This window comes from Oncorhynchus mykiss, chromosome 8, assembly GCF_057628025.1.
Source record: "Oncorhynchus mykiss isolate SJ-2025 chromosome 8, ASM5762802v1, whole genome shotgun sequence".
Lineage (NCBI taxonomy): Eukaryota > Metazoa > Chordata > Actinopteri > Salmoniformes > Salmonidae > Oncorhynchus > Oncorhynchus mykiss.
Window position 1 is genome coordinate 78,243,955 of NC_143029.1, and position 18,366 is coordinate 78,262,320.

An 18,366-nucleotide genomic window follows, 5' to 3' on the forward strand; every position below is an offset into this window, starting at 1 on the left:
CCCCAAGCTGACAAGGTACAAATCTGTCGTTCTGCCCCTGAACAAGGCAGTTAACCCACTGTTCCTAGGCCGTCATTGAAAATAAGAATTTGTTCTTAACTGACTTGCCTAGTTAAATAAAGGTAAAAAGATAGTGTTGCACTTGTTTCCTCCAGGATATTCATGTTGTTCTGCGATTGATTTGCTCTTTTCGCACCAAAGTACGTTCATCTCTAGGAGACAGAACGCGTCTCCTTCCTGAACAGTATGATGTAAATGGGTAATTGCACTGTAATAAGGACCTCTTAAGTGAAGCATTACCGTTGAATGCACTGACTGTAAGTCGCTCTCGTTAAGAGAGTCTGCTAAATGCCCAAAATGTAAATGTAAGATAAACACTTGCAAAGAACACTGCGTATTATACTAATGAGCTCCACCCCCGAACAAGACCAAATTTGGTTGACCAAATCTGAACCAATCATAAATGTCTGTGTTTAAAGAGTTAGTACAGTACATGGCAGTACAGTAGAGCATAGTTGAGTAGAGACCAAACTTGCCAAGGATGTTAAAAGGTGGTTGAAATTGGGTCAGTCCACCCTGGACTTGATTTCAACATCCACAGATGGCCTTGATTTTAGCATCCATAACGTCCGCAACGTCCACAAACATAGACGTCTATGTTTGCTTCAAATCAAGGCTGGTCCGGACAGGACCAAATCTGAACCAATCACAGACGTCTATGTTTTTGGACGTTGTAGATATTGTGGACATTGAAATCAAGGCTGGTCCATACTGGATCAAAACTGGACGTCTGTGGATATTGAAATAAAAGTAAAATGGATGTCCGGCTTCATTTATAATTGCCGTTTCCTTGCTTTCAGATGAATGGACTTGTGGTTATCAATGCAGCTCTATTTGTCCTCACTGCAATCAGTGCTGCAGGTGGTTGTAAGTGATTATTATATTATTTTGTTGCCCTGTGACTGTCTTCTACTATTATTTTTGAGACACTTTGCATAACTTTTTCCCTTTTATCAGCGTGGTGTTACCATGATCCTAGCTGTGGTAAGTATTTGTTTTACCCACTGGTTACAGTGTTTTTATTCACAAATTGTACATGAAGCATTTGCTTTGAAATGATTGTGATGGTGGTGGATAACAGACTACAGAATTAATGTGTTAGCATAGAATGTGACCCTTATAAACATACGATACATTGACACCATGGTATGATTGATTCCATGTTAAGATGACTCCACTTGGTCCACCATTGCCTCAGAACATTGCAATGGATCGCGACAGTCTCCCATCGACATCGTCTCTGCATCAGCAGTGGGCGATGAAACCCTGACTGCCTTCACCTTCACCAAATACGGAGACAATTATACAATGAACAAGATCAAGAACACTGGCAAAACTGGTGAGGCGAATTGATGGAGGCCTTGCCTCTCAATCCATAGACTGAAAGTCCCCACTTGAGGAAAATTCCTGGTTTGGTAGAAATAGTGCATTCGGGAAAATATTCAGACCCCTTGACTTTTTTTCTTACACTACAGCCTTATTCTAAAATTGATTAAATAGTTTTTTACTCTTATCAATCTACACAATATCCCATAATAAACAGACATTTTTTGCAAATGTATTAAAAAAAAACAATACGGAAATATCACATTTACATAAGTATTCAGACCATTTACTCAGTACTTTCTTGACGCACCTTTGGCAGCGATTACAGCCTCAAGTCTTCTTGGGTATGACGCTACAAGTTTGGCACACCTGTATTTGTGAAGTTCCTCCCATTCTTCTCTGCAGTTACTCTCAAGCTCTGTCAGGTTGGATGGGGGTGCGTCGCTGCACAGCTATTTTCAGGTATTTCCAGAGATGTTAGATCGGGTCAAGTCTAGGCTCTGGCTGTGCCACTCAAGGACATTCAGAGACTTGTCTACTCCTGCCTTGTCTTGACTGTGTGCTTAGGGTCGTTGTCCTGTTGGAAGGTGAACCATAGCCCCCAGTCTAAGATCCTGATAACTCTCACAGGTTTTCACCAAGGATCTCTCTGTACTTTGCTCCATTAATCTTTCCCACAATCCTGACTATTCTCCCAGTCCCTACCGCATCCCAAAGCATGATACGGCCACCACCATGCTTCACCATAGGGATGGTGTCAGGTAGCCTCCAGTTGTGACGCTTAGCATTCAGGCCCAAGAGTTCAATCTTGGTTTCATTAGTCCAGAGAATCATATTTCTCATTGTTTGACAGTCTTTAGGTGCCTTTTGGGCTGCCATGTGCCTTTTACTGAGGAGTGACTTCCGTTTGGCCACTCCAACATAAAGGCCTGATTGGTGGAGTGCATCAGAGATGGTTGTCCTTCTGGAAGGTTCTCCCATTTCCATAAAAGAACTCTGGAGCTCTGTCAGAGTGACCATCGGATTCTTGGTCACCTCCCTGACCTAGGCCCTTTTCCTCTGATTGCCCAGTTTGGCTGGGCACCCAGCTCTAGGAAGAATCTTGGTGGTTCCAAACTTCTTCCTTTTAAGAACGATGGAGGCCACTGTGTTCTTCGGGACCTTCACTGCTATAGACATTTTTTGGTACCCTTCCTCAGATCTGTGCCTCGACACAATCCTGTCCCGGAGCTCTATGACAATTTCCTTCGACCTCATGGCTTGGTTTGTCAACTGTGCACTGTCAACATGCAACCGTGCACTATCAACATGCACTGTCAACTGTGGGACCTTATATAGACAGGTGTGTGCCTTTCCACATCATGTCCAATCAATTGAAATTACCACAGGTGTACACCATTCAATTTTTAGAAACATCTCAATGATGCTCAATGGAAACAGGATGCACCTGAGCTCAATTTCGAGTCTCATATCAAAGGGTCTGAATACTGAGTAAATAGGGTATTTCAGTTTTACATTTTTAATACATTTGCAAAATTCAAAAAGCAGTTTTCACTTTGTCATTATGGGTAGTGTGTGTAGCTTGAGGACATTTTTAAAAATGTATTATCTTTTAGAATAAGGCTGTAACTAACAAAATGTGGAAAAGGTCTGAATCTGAATACTTTCCAAATGCACTGTCCCTACCAAACATGGAATTTGTTCGAAATTGAACTAATTCCTCTCGTTTTGTTGGTGTTTTCTTTCTTTCAGTCAAAGTCAAGCTGACGAGTGGAGTCCAGGTTACAGGTGGGGCACTGTCTGAGGCCTATGACAGCCTGCACTTTCACCTCCACTGGGGGAATGGTACCTCAGTACCTGGGTCGGAGCACACAGTGGATGGAACCCGCTACCCCATGGAGGTATTTGGAAGGTTCAACACGACATTGCTGCATTCTGATTCTCTATCTTTCTCCAGAAGTGTCCCCTCATTCACTCCCCACTCTTTCATGGATTGATGCAAGCATGGCTGGAGGGAGTTTCCACTATATTGCAAACTCTAGTCCATTCCTTTTAAATTCATGAAAGGAAGTGTATGAGTACAGTTATGGAGAAGGGTAGAGAATCTGAATGTAGCCCATGTCACATGGGGTGACACTTCTCATACTGATGGTGCCATTTAAGATGAGGGAGGACGATTAACACAAATTATGAGCATGGCCTTATTTCTATTATAGCATATTGGATGACTGTCATTTATTTTCCATTCACCAAGCTCAATGTAACACAATAGGTTTAGGCTACTACATGATACTCTAGCCTATGAATAAAGTGTTTACAACGTACAGTAGGTGCACAGGTTGAGAGAAAATGTTGAGATGTGACAGACAGTGACACATTCAATACTGCCTTGCACACTCTTGCCTGCATATAGCTGATCTAGGGTGTAATCCTTAGTCCAAAAGTTGCAAACAAGAGTTTCTATTGGACAAATGCAGGTATTTTTAGCCCTGTTTCATTCTGTTTGCTTCTGTTTAAGAAGCATTTTTTTCAACAGAATCGGCAGTATAAATACACCCCTGATCACACACAAACACAGTTCACTTTCAAAGCAGCCACATCAACAGCATGACTCATTTGCTCATTGTATAATTCCTTCGCACATCTAAGTGCTCTCCTCCACTCACCTTTTCTATTCGCTTGTGGACTTCAGTGGACAACACATCAGCTGTCTGTAACCAGGCGAAAAAACCTTTCCAAGAAAAACCTTCATATCATAACCGCTAAACCACTACACACAGCCTACATCGTTGTCACCATATTAGCTAATGTCATAGTCAGCATAGCTACTAGAACTAAAGCATTAGTAAACCTGCTGCAATCATGCAATCATGCAGTACAGTGTACAGTCAGAAAGCAGTTTAGCAGTTACAATAAATTAATAAAAACAAAAGCTTACCTTGACTTGGAAGAGTTCCAGTGTTGGATAGCCATAGCCAGCTAGCTAACATTACATCCCTCTCTGTTTGAGTAGATTTAACAAGCTAGCTGCATTTGCTAGCTAAGTAAGTGACAGTGAATGTGAATTTTTTTTTAAATAGCTAGCTTGCTCGCTCTCAGACCCCTCTCTTTCTTCTCCTTTATTTTTGAAGAAATACATTTTTTCAAAGCTGTTCAACTATTGTCTTTCTCTCTCTTTGAGTAAACTACTCCCCACATGTTATGCACTGCAGCGTTAGCTAGATGTAGCGTATGCTTTCAGTACGAGATTCATTCTCTGATCCATTTATTGGGTGGACAACATGTCAGAGCAAGAGCTCTGATAGGTTGAAGGACATCATCCAGGAGTTGTCATAATTACTGTGTATGTCTATAGAGGGAGGTGAGAACCGGAGGAAGATGAAAACTAGCTGTCCTTTGGCTGTCCTTTGGCTACAACCCCCCCCCCCCCCCCCCCCCCCCACGCAACTTGGTTTACTAGAAAACTGACTAATGGGTAAATGTAACCACTCTCAGATTTTCATAGATAGTGCAATAGTCTGACGGTTGACCTGAACTTATGAGGCATTTATAAGTTCTATTCCTCCTCTTACCTTTTTAAATGTATCATTACAACGTTTTAATTTTCCAGTGGATTCAGATAACTTTTTAGATCAACTGTTATGCTTCACCTTTCAGTTGCACATAGTAAATGCAAAGTCTTCGCACAACGGTAACACGACCATGGCCTTTACAGACAGCACGGGACTCGCTGCTCTTGGCTTCTTCATAGAGGTGAGAGGATGCTTTAACCTTCCTAGAAATGGCATCCATTTTTCCATTTTAGATTGGGCATTTACATGTTTTATTGCTGTTTTTTTACGACTAAAGTCTTTGTTTTTGCAACAGCCCGTACCAGGCAATGTGACTGGTTCACCAGCAGCCTGGAATACTCTGACATCCTACTTGGCCAACATCACACTAAAAGGTGAGAGGAGAGATTTGACTGGTTCTGATTTGATCAAGAACTACTTCCTCAAAATAAAGTTAGGAAGAGGGATTTGTTATTCTCTTTGAATTCAAAATGAGTAATTTTCTTGTTCAATTTCAGTAGCATATGATTTTATTTACGTTTTTTCGTTCTCTCTTCCTCAAGATGATATTGTGAACATTACTCATGCTATTTCATTGGATGAGCTCCTGGAAGGGGTGGACCGTACCAAATACTACCGTTACCTTGGCTCCCTGACCACTCCAAATTGCAACGAGGCTGTGGTTTGGACCGTGTTCAAGGACCCTATCAAAGTCAGCCAGGACTTGGTGAGTTTGTGAAACAATTTCACAATAAACTGAATAACATTTATACATCCTAGAATTGTTTTAAAATATATATATATATATATATATATGTGGTGCCTTTGGAAAGTATTCAGACCCCTTGACTTTTTCCACATTTTGTTAAGTTACAGGCTTACATTTTGAAATGGTTTTTTCCTCTCATCAATCTACACAATACAAAAATATCTATTTTTAAATAATTAGAAAAACGGAAATATCACATTTACTCAGTACTTTGTTAAAGCACCATTGGCAGTGATTACAGCATCGAGTCTTCTTAGGCATGATGCTACAAGCTCGTCACACCTGTATTTGGGGAGTTTCTCCCATTCATCTCTGCAGATCCTCTCAAGCGCTTTCAGGTTGGATGGGGATCGTTGCTGCACAGCTATTTTCAGGTCTCTCCAGAGATGTTCGATCGGGTTCGAGTCCGGACTGTGGCTGGGCCACACAAGGACATTCAGAGACATGTCCCAAAGTCTTTCCTGCATTGTCTTGGCTGTGTGCTTAGGGTTGTTGTCCTGTTGGAAGGTGAACCTTCACCCCATTCTGTGGTCCTGAGCGCTATGGAGCAGGTTATCATCAAGAATCTCTCTGTACATTGCTTTGTTCATCTTTGTCTCAATCCTGACTATATATCAGTCCCTGCCGCTGAAAAACATCCACACACTATGATGCTGCCACCACCATGCTTCACCTTAGGGGTGGTGCCAGGTTTCCTCCGGACGTGACACTTGGCATTCAGGCCAAAGTCTTTAGGTGCCTTGTGGCAAACTCCAAGCAGGCTGTCATGTGCCTTTTACTGGGGATTGGCTTCGATCTGACCACTCTACCATAAAGGCCTGATTGGTGGAGTGCTGCAGAGATGGTTATCCTTCTGGAAGGTTCTGTGTTCTTGGGGACCGTCAATATTGCAGAAATGTTTTGGTTTTGGTACTCTTCCCCCAGATCTGTGCCTCGACACAATCCTATGCCAGAGCTCTACAGACAATTCCTTCGACCTCATGGCTTGGTTTTGCTCTGACATGCATTGTCAACTCTGGGACCTAATATAGACAGGTTTCCAAATCACTCCAATCAAGTTGTAGGAACATCTCGAGGATTATGTTGTTAAGGCTGTAATGTAACAAAATGTGTAAAAAGTCAAGGGGTCTGAATACTTTCTGAAGGAACTGTGTATACTGTATATAGACACTATATATAAAAAAGTATTTGGACACCCCTTCGGCTACTTCAGCCACACCCGTTGCTGACAGGTGTATAAAATCGAGCACACAGCCATGCAATCTCCAAAAACAAACATTGGCAGTAGAAGGGCCTTACTGTACAGCTCAGTGACTTTTAAAGTGGCACCGTCATAGGATGCCACCTTTCCAACAAGTCAGTTCCTCAATTTTCTGCCCTGCTAGAGATGCCCGGTCAACTGTGAGTGCAATTATTGTGAAGTGGAAATGTCTAGGAGCAACCATGGCTCAGCCACCCAAGGTCACAGAACAGGACCGCCGAGTGCTGCAGCGAGTAGCACGTAAAAATCATCTGGTTGTAACACTCACTACCGAGTTCCAAACTGTCTCTGAAAGCAGAATTAGAATTAGAATTAGAGAGAGCATACTTAAATTCACACAGGACACCGGATAGGACAGGAGAAGTACTCCTGATATATCAAACTGACCCTAGGCCCCGACACATAAACTACTGCAGCATAAATACTGGAGGCTGAGACAGGAGGGGTCAGGAGACAATGTGGCCCCATCCGATGATACTGTTTGGACAAAGCCAAACAGGAAGGAGATAGTGGTCTGGGGCTGTTTTTCATGGTAAGGGCCCCTTAGTTCCAGCGACGGGAAGTTTTAACGCTACTGGTCCTTTGTACTGTAAATCAGTTGGTAGAACATGGTTCTTGTAATATTAGGGTAGTGGGTTCATGTCCCTTGACCACTCATATGTAAAATGTATGCTTTCATGACTGTACAGTGCCTTGCAAAAGTGTTCACCCCCTTGGCGTTTTTCCTATTTTCTTCCATTACAGCCTGTAATTTAAATAGATTTTTTATTTGGATTTCATGTAATGGACATGCACAAAATAATCCAAATTGGTGAAGTGAAATGAAAAAAATTACCTATTTTTACGGAAAAGTGGTGGGGCTGAATACATATGCACCCTTTACTAAAAATCCCCTAAATAAGATCTGGTGCAACCAATTACCGTCAAATAGTTCAACATTAGTTAAATAAAGTCCACCTGTGTGTCACATGATCTGTCACATGATCTCAGTATATATACACCTGTTCTGAAAGGCTCCAGAGACTGCAACACAACTAAGCAAGGGGCACCACCAAGCAAGCGGCACTATGAAGACCATGGAGCTCTCCAAAAAGGTCAGGGACAAAGTTGTGGAGTGTGGCGGAAGAATCAGAATAAGTTGTGTAACAGAAAATGAAGATGTCTTATCTGCATAATATGCTTGTTACTAGAATGTATCCCTTCGGACTCTGGTGTTGGCAGTTGCACGTCTTCCCTCAGCTGGGGCTCAGTCACCTGGAGCCCAGAGAGGGGAGAGGTCAGACTTATATTTCACATGTCCCTGGTGCAGAATATCAGAAAGGGAAGAGGACAGGAGGGAACATTGTCTTCTTATGTGAATGTGACTACCTATTTGTAAACCATGTGAAGGGATGGCGTGTTGGGGAACCAATTACTTGTCTCTACAATGTCTGTGTGCCAGTCACTCCCTCCTTTGGCATTGGGGATGTGTGTGGTAGTGTCTGGAACCATTGTATGTCATCTCTGATGTTGCACTTCTCCTGGGATAGTGTATGACCTAGAGGCTCACTACCCTCAGTGAGCTTGTCCAGGAGTAGGGTCAAGAAGTAGTTTTACTTGAGATGGGAGTATCTGGAGTTGACAATTGATTTATGCGATTGGATGAGTTGGTGTTTTTGTGCAATTAGGGGCCAAACTGAATGATAATTTATAGCGAATGCTGTCTGGCAACGGGATACTCAATTCTCATTTAAAACATCTTACCTTGTGACTCGTTCAAAACATCTGTGGTTTGTTATGTTGACTAGGGGGTGGATCTTGGCTATGAAAGACCTTTGTACTTTTGTCTCGCCTCTCTCAACGAATCATCAAAAAGACGGTGTTTCGTTGACAAGCCATTGCTATTGCAAAGCTCTCACTATTAAAGATTTAGTTTAAGTGTAACTCTGGCTTGTGTGATAAGTTTGTCTCTCCTCATTTGATAATAAAGATATGAACCACCACAGGAGAAGTACAGATCATGGTTGGGCTTTAAAAAAAATCTGAAACTTTGAACATCCCACGGAGCACCATTAAATCCATTATTACATTTTTTTTAAGAATATAGCATCACAGCAAACCTGCCAAGAGAGGGCCACCCACCAAACTCCCGGACCAGGCAAGGAGGGCATTATTAATCAGAGGCAACAAAGAGACCAACGATAACCCTGAAGGAGCTGCAAAGCTCCATAGCGGAGATTGGAGTATCTGTCCATTGGATCACTTTAAGCCGTACACTCCACAGAGCTGGGCTTTACAGAAGAGTGGCCAGAAAAAAAGCCATTGCTTCAAGAAAAAAATAAGCAAACACGTTTGGTGTTCACCAAAAGGCATGTGGGAGACTCCCCAAACATATGGAAGAAGGTACTCCCGTCAGATGAGACTAAAATTTTGCTTTTTGGCAGTCAAGGAAAATATTATTTCTGACGCAAACCCAACATCTCATCACCCCGAGAACACATCCCCACAGTGAAGCATGGTGGCGGCAGCATCATGCTGTGGGGATGTTAATCATCGTCAGGATCTGGGAAACTGGTCAGAATTGAAGGAATGATGGATGGCGCTAAATACAGGGAAATTATTGAGGGAAACCTGTTTCAGTCTTCCAGAAATTTTAGACTGGAAGGGAGGTTCACCCTCCAGCAGAACAATGACCTTAAGCATACTGCTAAAGCAACACTCGAGTTGTTTAAGGGGAAAAATTTAACCTGTTGATCCTACTTGAGACGCAGACCTGGAAATGCAAATGTGCTACGCTAAATGCTAAATGTACTCATTAAAACTCAAACGTTCATTAAAACACACATGCAGGGTATTGAATTAAAGCTACACTCATTGTGAATCTAGCCAACAAGTCATATTTTTAAAATGCTTTTCGGCGAAAGCATGAGAAGCTATTATCTGATAGCATGCAACACCCCAATATACCTGAAGGGGACGTAAACAAAATAATTAGCGTAGCCGGCGCTACACAAAACGCAGAAATAAAATATAAAACATTCATTACCTTTGATGATATTCTTTGTTGGCACTCCTATATTTTCCATAAACATCACAATTGGGTCTTTTTCCCCATTAAATCCATCCATGTATGCCCAAAATATCCATTTGTATAGCCTGTCTGGTTCAGGAAAAAAGCTATCTTCCAACACGCAACGTCATTTTAAAAAATTATATAAGTTGCCTATATTCTTTGACAAAACACTTCAACCTACTTTTGTAACCCAACTTTAGGTATTTGTAAACGTTAATAAGCGATCAAATTGATCACTGGGCGATCTGTATTCAATAGCAGCTACTCAAGAAAACAATGTCCCTTTTTCTCTCTTCCAAAATCGATTGCTGTAGGCTGGATGGAATGAAGGATCTATTTGTCATGACACAAAGGATTTTTGTCAATGAAAATGACGTTTTTGGCTACATCGTGTGGAAGCTGTAGGAATTGCAATCTCCGCCCTATTTAATTTGGTGCCCCTTAAACAATACATGCAAGTGGCGCATGGATATTTTTTTCAGTTTTCAGTGACCAGTTTTTCTTGCGCTTTTCGATGAAACACACGCTCTGTTATAGTCACAGCCGTGATTTAACCAGTTTTAGAAACTTCAGAGTGTTTTCTATCCACACATACTAATCATATGCATATACTATATTCCTGGCATGAGTAGCAGGACGCTGAAATGTTGCACGATTTTTAACAGAATGTTCGAAAAAGGAAGGGGTAGACTCAACAGGTTTTAAATGTCTTGTTAGGGCCTAGTCAAATCCCAGACCTCAATCCAATTGAGAATCTGTGGCATGACTTAAAGATTGCTGTACACCTGCGGAACCCATCCAACTAGACGGATCTGGAGCACTTTTGCCCTGAAGAATGGGCAAAAATCACAGCGGCTAGATGTGCCAAGCTTATAGAGACATACCCCAAGAGACTTGCAGCTGTATTTGCTGCAAAAGGTGGCTCTGCAAAGTATTGACTTTGGGGGGGTGAGTAGTTATGCATACTCAAGTTTAATTTTTTTGGTCTTATATCTTGTTTGTTTCACAATAAAATATATTTTGCATCTTCAAAGTGGTAGGCATTTTGTGTAAATCAAATGATACAACAAAATAGGAAAAATGCCAAGAGGGGTGAATACTTTCGCAAGCCACTATAAGTCACTTTGGATAAAAGCATCTGCTAAATGGCATATACTATTATACAGTATATTATAATGACATTCTAGACAATTCTGTGCTTCCAACTTTGTGACAACAGTTTGGGTAAGGTCATGTTAAGCCATGAATCGACCTAGAAGGTCTATTTGTCATGTATGATGAGGGAGAAGTGGGTCTTTTTTTAACGATAAAAAAAAACAACGTCCAAAATGACCAGAGGCGTCCCCAATTGGATGGGCACAGGTGGGGGGTGCTTCCTACCCAGCCGTGGACCCCTTGCACCCTCCTAAAGGCATTCAAAACTGTTTCAAAATTTGCTCCTGGTAGCCCGTTCCATTCACCAGGCTCACGGCTGTCCATTTGCAATATGTTTTATGTTTTTTGTCCGGGCAGTGATAGTGGTTCCTCTCCATCGCTCGTTGTGTTGATTTCATCATGTCCATTTGGTGATGTTTTGTCACTGTTTAAACTTATTGCAAATGTACAAAAGTCAGCCAGCAAGTCAGCGTCCATCAGTCAATAAGATATCATTCTGACACCAAACTAACACCAAACCCACTTTGTCCAACCTGGTTAGAAGCCAACTGTCACATATTTCAGGGCAAGCCCAAAATTCACAGTGCCTGCCTTCTGTGTAAACCATAATAAAACATAACACACATAGTTACGTTTTAGCTGTGAATCCATTATGTGTAGGCGTAGCTGTGGCGACCCCGAATCCCGAGTTTCGGCTCGATAGGTCATTCGGTACCCGAATGATGGGGAGAGAAGTCAAACCAAACTGTTTGATGTAAACACCCTGTTTTCACTGTTAAGGGTTAATGCCACACGGTCAAGGATAGGCTTGCACAGATCGGGAGGACCTTAGGAATGTTCCTGAGGTTGAATTGTGCTGCTAACCCTAATAGTTCTGCCGCTGTCACCCAAACACCTGAAATTGTTGGTGTGTGTGAATTTTCTTGGACATCTGTTGGGCGAAATGACTGATTTACAGTTCATGAGGGTTTCCTAATCACACATATGAAGTTTAGGAAAGATATGACCTTTTTAACCCTTCGAAACAGCCCCTATTACCCCAATTTAAGGCACTTCCGGTTTACACAGGAAGCTGAAAGTGGACACATCCTCCTTGGGGTAGGCTCTTACAGAATTTTGAATTTTAAGTCTTTACGTTAAGAACTGACTGACTGAGGGTGTGTGATTTCAGAAAATCACAGAAAGCTCGTAGAGCTCCGAAATCCACCTTAACGGTTTCGTCTAAACACACCGCAACTGGATCTGTAACTTTTTTGGTTAAACACATTACTTTGACCATCACCAATTGTACGGTTTCTCGTAAATTACGATAGATAAATGTCCTTAACTCAAAAAGTTATGTTTCTTGGCTAATAGCCCATTAGGCCAAACCTATGCTCACCAAGTTTGTCTTCGAAGTCTTTTGGCCATCATCTTCGAGAAATGGCCATGGTCATGATTGGTGATGTTTTGTACATTTGCAGTAAGAAGTCATTCACCATCTGGTGGAATTAACTGGGACAGAGGAAAAATGACCAATTTGAAAATTTTATAAAATGGAAACCAAATGTCCAAGAGACTTGATTTGATGACTTTCCGGAAAATTTGACCCTGGGGCACGGCCGGAGGCCGTCGGCGAATTTTAAAACATTTGCGGATGTCTAGTAAGGGACCGTACATTTACAATATGGAGATCCTCATCAATCATACAGCAAATGTCATTTGCGTCCCTTATGTAGGGAAGGCCCTTTCCTGTTTCATCATGTCAATGCCCCAATGCACAAAGTGAGGTCCAGACAAAGATGGTTTTCCAAGATCGGTGTGGAAGAACTTGACTGGCCTGCACAGAGCCCTGACCTCAACCTCATCAAACACCTTTGGGACGAATTGGAACCCTTTTTGCCAATCGCAGAGGTCAGACGTTTCTTGTAGATGGCCACCAGGTTGGCACACATCTCAGGAGGGATTTTGTCCCACTCCTCTTTGCAGATCTTCTCCAAGTCATTAAGGTTTCGAGGCTGATGTTTGGCAACTCGAACCTTCAGCTCCCTCCACAGATTTTCTATGGGATTAAGGTCTGGAGACTGGCTAGGCCACTCCAGGACCTTATTGTGCTTCTTCTTGAGCCACTCCTTTGCTGCCTTGGCCGTGTGTTTGGGGTCATTGTCATGATGGAATACCCATCCACAACCCATTTTCAATGCCCTGGCTGAGGGAAGGAGGTTCTCACCCAAGATTTGACAGTACATGGGCCCCGTCCATCGTCCCTTTGATGCGGTGAAGTTGTCCTGTCCCCTTAGCAGAAAAAGACACCCAAAGCATAATGTTTCCACCTCCATGCTTGACTGTGGCGATGGTGTTCTTGGGGTCATAGGCAGCATTACTCCTCCTCCAAACACGGTGAGTTGAGTTGATGCCAAAGAGCTCCATTTTGGTCTCATCTGACCACAACACTTTCCCCCAGTTGTCCTCTAAATCATTCAGATGTTCATTGGCAAACTTCAGACGGGCATGTATATGTGCTTTCTTGAGCAGGGGGGCCTTGCAGGTGCTGCAGGATTTCAGTCCTTCACGGTGTAGTGTGTTACCAATTGTTTCTTGATGACTACGGTCCCAGCTGACTTGAGATCATTGACAAGATCCTCCCGTGTAGTTCTGGACTGATTCCACACCGTTCTCATGATCATTGCAACTCCACAAGGTGAGATCTTGCATGGAGCCCCAGGCCGAGGGAGATCGAAAGTTATTTTGTGTTTCTTCCATTTGCGAATAATCGCACTAACTGTTGTCACCTTCTCACCAAGCTGCTTGGCAATGGTCTTGTAGCCCATTCCAGCTTTGTTTAGGTCTACAATCTTGTCCCTGACATCCTTGGGGAGCTCTTTGGTCTTGGCCATGGGGGAGAGTTTGAAATCTGATTGATTGCTTCTATGGACAGGTGTCTTTTATACAGGTAACAAACTGAGATTAGGAGCACTCCCTTTAAGAGTGTGCTCCTAATCTTAGCTCGTTACCTGCATAAAAGACACCTGGGAGCCAGAAATATTTCTGATTGAGAGGGGGTCAAATACTTATTTCCCTCATTAATAAGCAAATCAATTCATAACATTTTTGACATGCGTTTTTCTGGATTTTTTTGTTGTTGTTATTCTGTCTCTCACTGTTCAAATAAACCTAACATTAAAATTATAGACTGATAATTTCTTTGTCAGTGGGCAAACGTACAAAATCAGCAGGGGATTAAATACTTTTTCCCCTCACTGTGTGTGTATATATATATATATATATATATATATATATATATATATATATATATATATTTGTGTGTATGTTGGAGCCCATGTACTTATTTTATAACTATATATAGATATATATATTACACTACCTTTCAAAAGTTTGGGGTCACTGAGAAATGTCCATGTTTTTGAAAAACAAATCAAACATTTTTGTCCACTAAAATAACATCAAATTGATCAGAAATAGAGTGTAGACATTGTTAATGTTGTAAATGACTATTGTAGCTGGAAATGGCTGATTTTGAATGGAATATCCACATAGGAGTACAGAGGCCCATTATCAGCAACCATCACTCCTGTCATCCAATGGAACGTTGTGTTAGCTAATCCAAGTTTATCATTTTAAAATGCTAATTGATCATTAGAAAACAATTTTTTAATTATGTTAGCACAGCTGAAAACTGTAAAACAGGCCTTCTTTAGACTAGTGGAGAATCTGGAGCGTCAGCATTTGTGGGCTCGATTACATGCTCAAATAGGCCAGAAATAAGAACTTTCTACTGAAACTCATCAATATATTATTGACTAAGAAATGAAGGCCATTCCATGTGAGATATTGCCAAGAAACTGAAGATCTCGTACAACGCTGTGTACTACTCCATTCACAGAACAGCGCAAACTGGCTCTAACCAGAATATATAAAGAGGAGTGGGAGGCCCCAGTGCACAACTGAGCAAGAGGACAAGTAGATTAGAGTGTCTTGTTTGAGAAACCGATGCCTCACAAGTCCTCAATTGGCAGCTTCATTAAATAGTACCTGAAAACACCGGTCTCAACGTAAACAGTGAAGAGGCGACTCTGGGATGCTGGCCTTCTAGGCAGAGTTGCAAAGAAAAATACATATCTCAGACTGGCCAATAAAAGATTAAGATGGGCAAAATAACACAGACACTGGACAGAGGAAGATTGGAAAAAAAGTGTTATGGACAGACAAAGTTTGAGGTGTTCGGATCACGAAGAACATTTGGGAGACACAGAAAAAATGAAAAGATGCTGGAGTTCTTGACGCTATCTGTCAAGCATGGTGGAGGCAATGTGATGGTCTGGGGGTGGTAAAATGGGAGATTTGTACAGGGTAAAATGGATCTTGAAGAAGGAAGGCTATCACTCCATTTTGTAACGCCATGCCATACCCTATGGACGGTGCTTGATTGGAGCTAATTTCCTCATACTACAAGACAATGAACCAAACCACAGCTCCAAACTATGCCATAACTTTTTAGGGAAGAAGCAGTCAGCTGGTATTCTGTCTATAATGGTGTGGCCAGCACAGTCACCGGATCTCAACTGTATTGAGCTGTTGTGGGGGCAGCTTCACCCTATGGTACATAAGAAGTGCCCAGGAAGCCAATCCAATTTGTGGGAGGTGCTTCAGGAAGCATGGGGTGAAATCTCTCCAGATTACCTGAACAAATTGACAACTGGAATGTCAATGATCTACTTGGCTGTAATTGTTGCAAAGGGAGGATTATTTTACGAAAGCAAGGTTTGGAGGACACAATTTTTTTTCAATTATAAATCATTATTTATAACCTTGTCAATATCTTCACTATATTTCCTATTCATTTTGCAACTCATTTCATGTATGTTTTCATGGGAAACAAGGACATTTCAAAATGACCCCAAACTGTGGAATGGTACATTTGGGCAGTCTTGATAAAAAAAAAAGAACATACATGCAAAGGTTCATTGGATCCGTCTAAAGCTTTGCACATACACTGCTGCCGTCTAGTGGCAAAAATCAGAATTGCGCTGGGGTGGAATAATACATGGCCTTTCTCTTGCATTTTGAAGATGGTACAAAAACATTTACAAAAAAAGTTTTTTCTTTCTATTATCTTTTACCAGATAAAATGTGTTATATTCTCCTACATTACTTTTTACATTTCCACAAACCTCAAAGTGTTTCCTTTTGAAATGGTATCAAGAATATGCATATCCCTGCTTCAGGTCCTGAGCTACAGGCAGTTAGATTCATTTTAGGCGAACATTGAAAAAAAATGGAAGATCCTTCAGAGGCAAACATATTATGTTTTGTTGATATTTGGAAAGTTTACTGACCAATTTTTCTGCCGTAAAACATTTATATCTGACATGTACTTTAGGTTGGATGGAAACCTGGTCTATGTGATTTACTTTATTAATTGGCTCTGCAAGAAGTCATTAACATACAGATCCTGTATCCTGATTTGAGCCAGTTTCGGACAGCAGGAAAATAGTCCTGCATCAACTGGAAGTATTAATTGTTATCTGAATTATACATTTTATATAGGGGTTGGTACATTTTCTGTAAGGAAAATCAACTCTGAAATGTTTAAGTGGAAATTAAACTTTATAAGTCTTTTAAAGTATTGAAGACCGTACAAGTTTGCATGTTTTACTCTGCAGGAAGGATCCTGCAACAACAGGATGATCAAATTAAGATATGGCCTATGTACACACATTTCAGAAATGTGTCTTGTTTTGATCCAATGCAATGATATGCATTAAAGTTGTTTTTGTGATCTATTTATTTATTTATTTATTTATTTATTTATTTGGAGAGCAATTTGCCTTAAAGTTTAGTTGATTTCACGTTACTTTGCAGATCAACTGAAACTAGATGTTGAACTGACAGTGGGTAAACCATTGGGCCACCCTGATGTCATACTTACGTCTATGATCCAATAATTAATTAACCTTTTCCACTCAGATTGATCTATTCAGCACAACATTGCACATTGACCACAACTCCACCTCTGACTTGATGACCAACGTCTTCAGAAACAAAAAGCCTGTCAACGGCCGGGTGGTGACAACCCAGGGCAGCTCATCCACAGCCCTGCCACCGTCGGGAGCCTCTACAACGAACTCCTCTCTGGGCCTCATGGCCCTGGCCTGGATGCTGCTGATGGTTTAGTGTCTGAGTAACGCCTTACCTGAAGTGTATTGCCATGTCTCCCTTAACCCACAAGCTACCAATGTATTTCACAAACGCCAATTACCAACTTGGGTCAAATTTACCCAAAGGAGAAACTATTGGAAAAAGCAACAATCATAGAAAAATACAATCTTATTAAAACATCATTATTTAGACATGTAATTCATGTTGTCTGAAATAAATTCTACTTATTTTAGCTAGATTTCCTAAAAGAAAATATAAAAATGTTCCTTTATATAAAGTGCAGTTTTTTTCCAAAGTACAATCCATATTATTTCCATGGAAGTACAAGGCTAATTTAACATAATTTGATAAGTATTATTTAGTTTTCAGAATGTAAGTAAATATGAATGTTTTCATATTTATATGGTAAAAACAACTGCCATTTAAAAGGGTAGTACACAAATTCTAAATATACTTAATTTTATTGACACAAAGTCATTAAATTCACTTCAAAAAGTGATCCTGAGAGACATTGACTTAAGAGATTGCTTAGTTTTCTTTATTTACTTACTCCACAGCCAGCACCAGCATCACTGTTGGTGAAACAATGGGTGTGGTGGGTGCTATGGCAGCATTTTTCAGAAAGCACCCTCAAATCCTCTAAGTCACTTCAGACCAAATAGCATAGCATCCACTATGCCAAAATATGTTGCACATATACAATATTGGAGGATATTATAGGAATTCTGGTATTTATATAACCTTTTCAGTAGAAACTTACTTTTTCTGAGAATCCACACCAATGCAAACTATGTATCCATTCAGAGGGTAGCTGGTTTGTGTATTACAGTTCTAAGTATTCATACCATTGACAGACATTTATAAGCTGGTTTGACTGCAACTAAGCTACAGTGGGGCAAAAAAGTATTTAGTCAGCCACCTAGTGGTTAGAGCATTGGACTAGTAACCGAAAGGTTGCTAGTTCGAATCCCCGAGCTGACAAGGTACAAATCTGTCGTTCTGCCCCTGAACAGGCAGTTAACCCACTGTTCCT

At 41.1% G+C, this 18,366-nt stretch overlaps 1 protein-coding gene across 1 annotated transcript; it reads left to right on the plus strand.

Moving 5' to 3' along the window:
* Positions 1–790: 790 nt before the first annotated feature.
* Positions 791–17,515, plus strand: LOC110530654 (carbonic anhydrase 4-like). Its single transcript, XM_021613871.3, has 8 exons — positions 791–927; positions 1,018–1,044; positions 1,229–1,399; positions 3,139–3,287; positions 5,044–5,139; positions 5,254–5,332; positions 5,501–5,664; positions 17,142–17,515. The coding sequence occupies exons 1-8, from the start codon at positions 861–863 to the stop codon at positions 17,346–17,348; spliced, it is 960 nt and encodes a 319-aa protein (XP_021469546.3). The 5' UTR covers positions 791–860; the 3' UTR covers positions 17,349–17,515.
* The last annotated feature ends 851 nt before the right edge of the window (positions 17,516–18,366 follow it).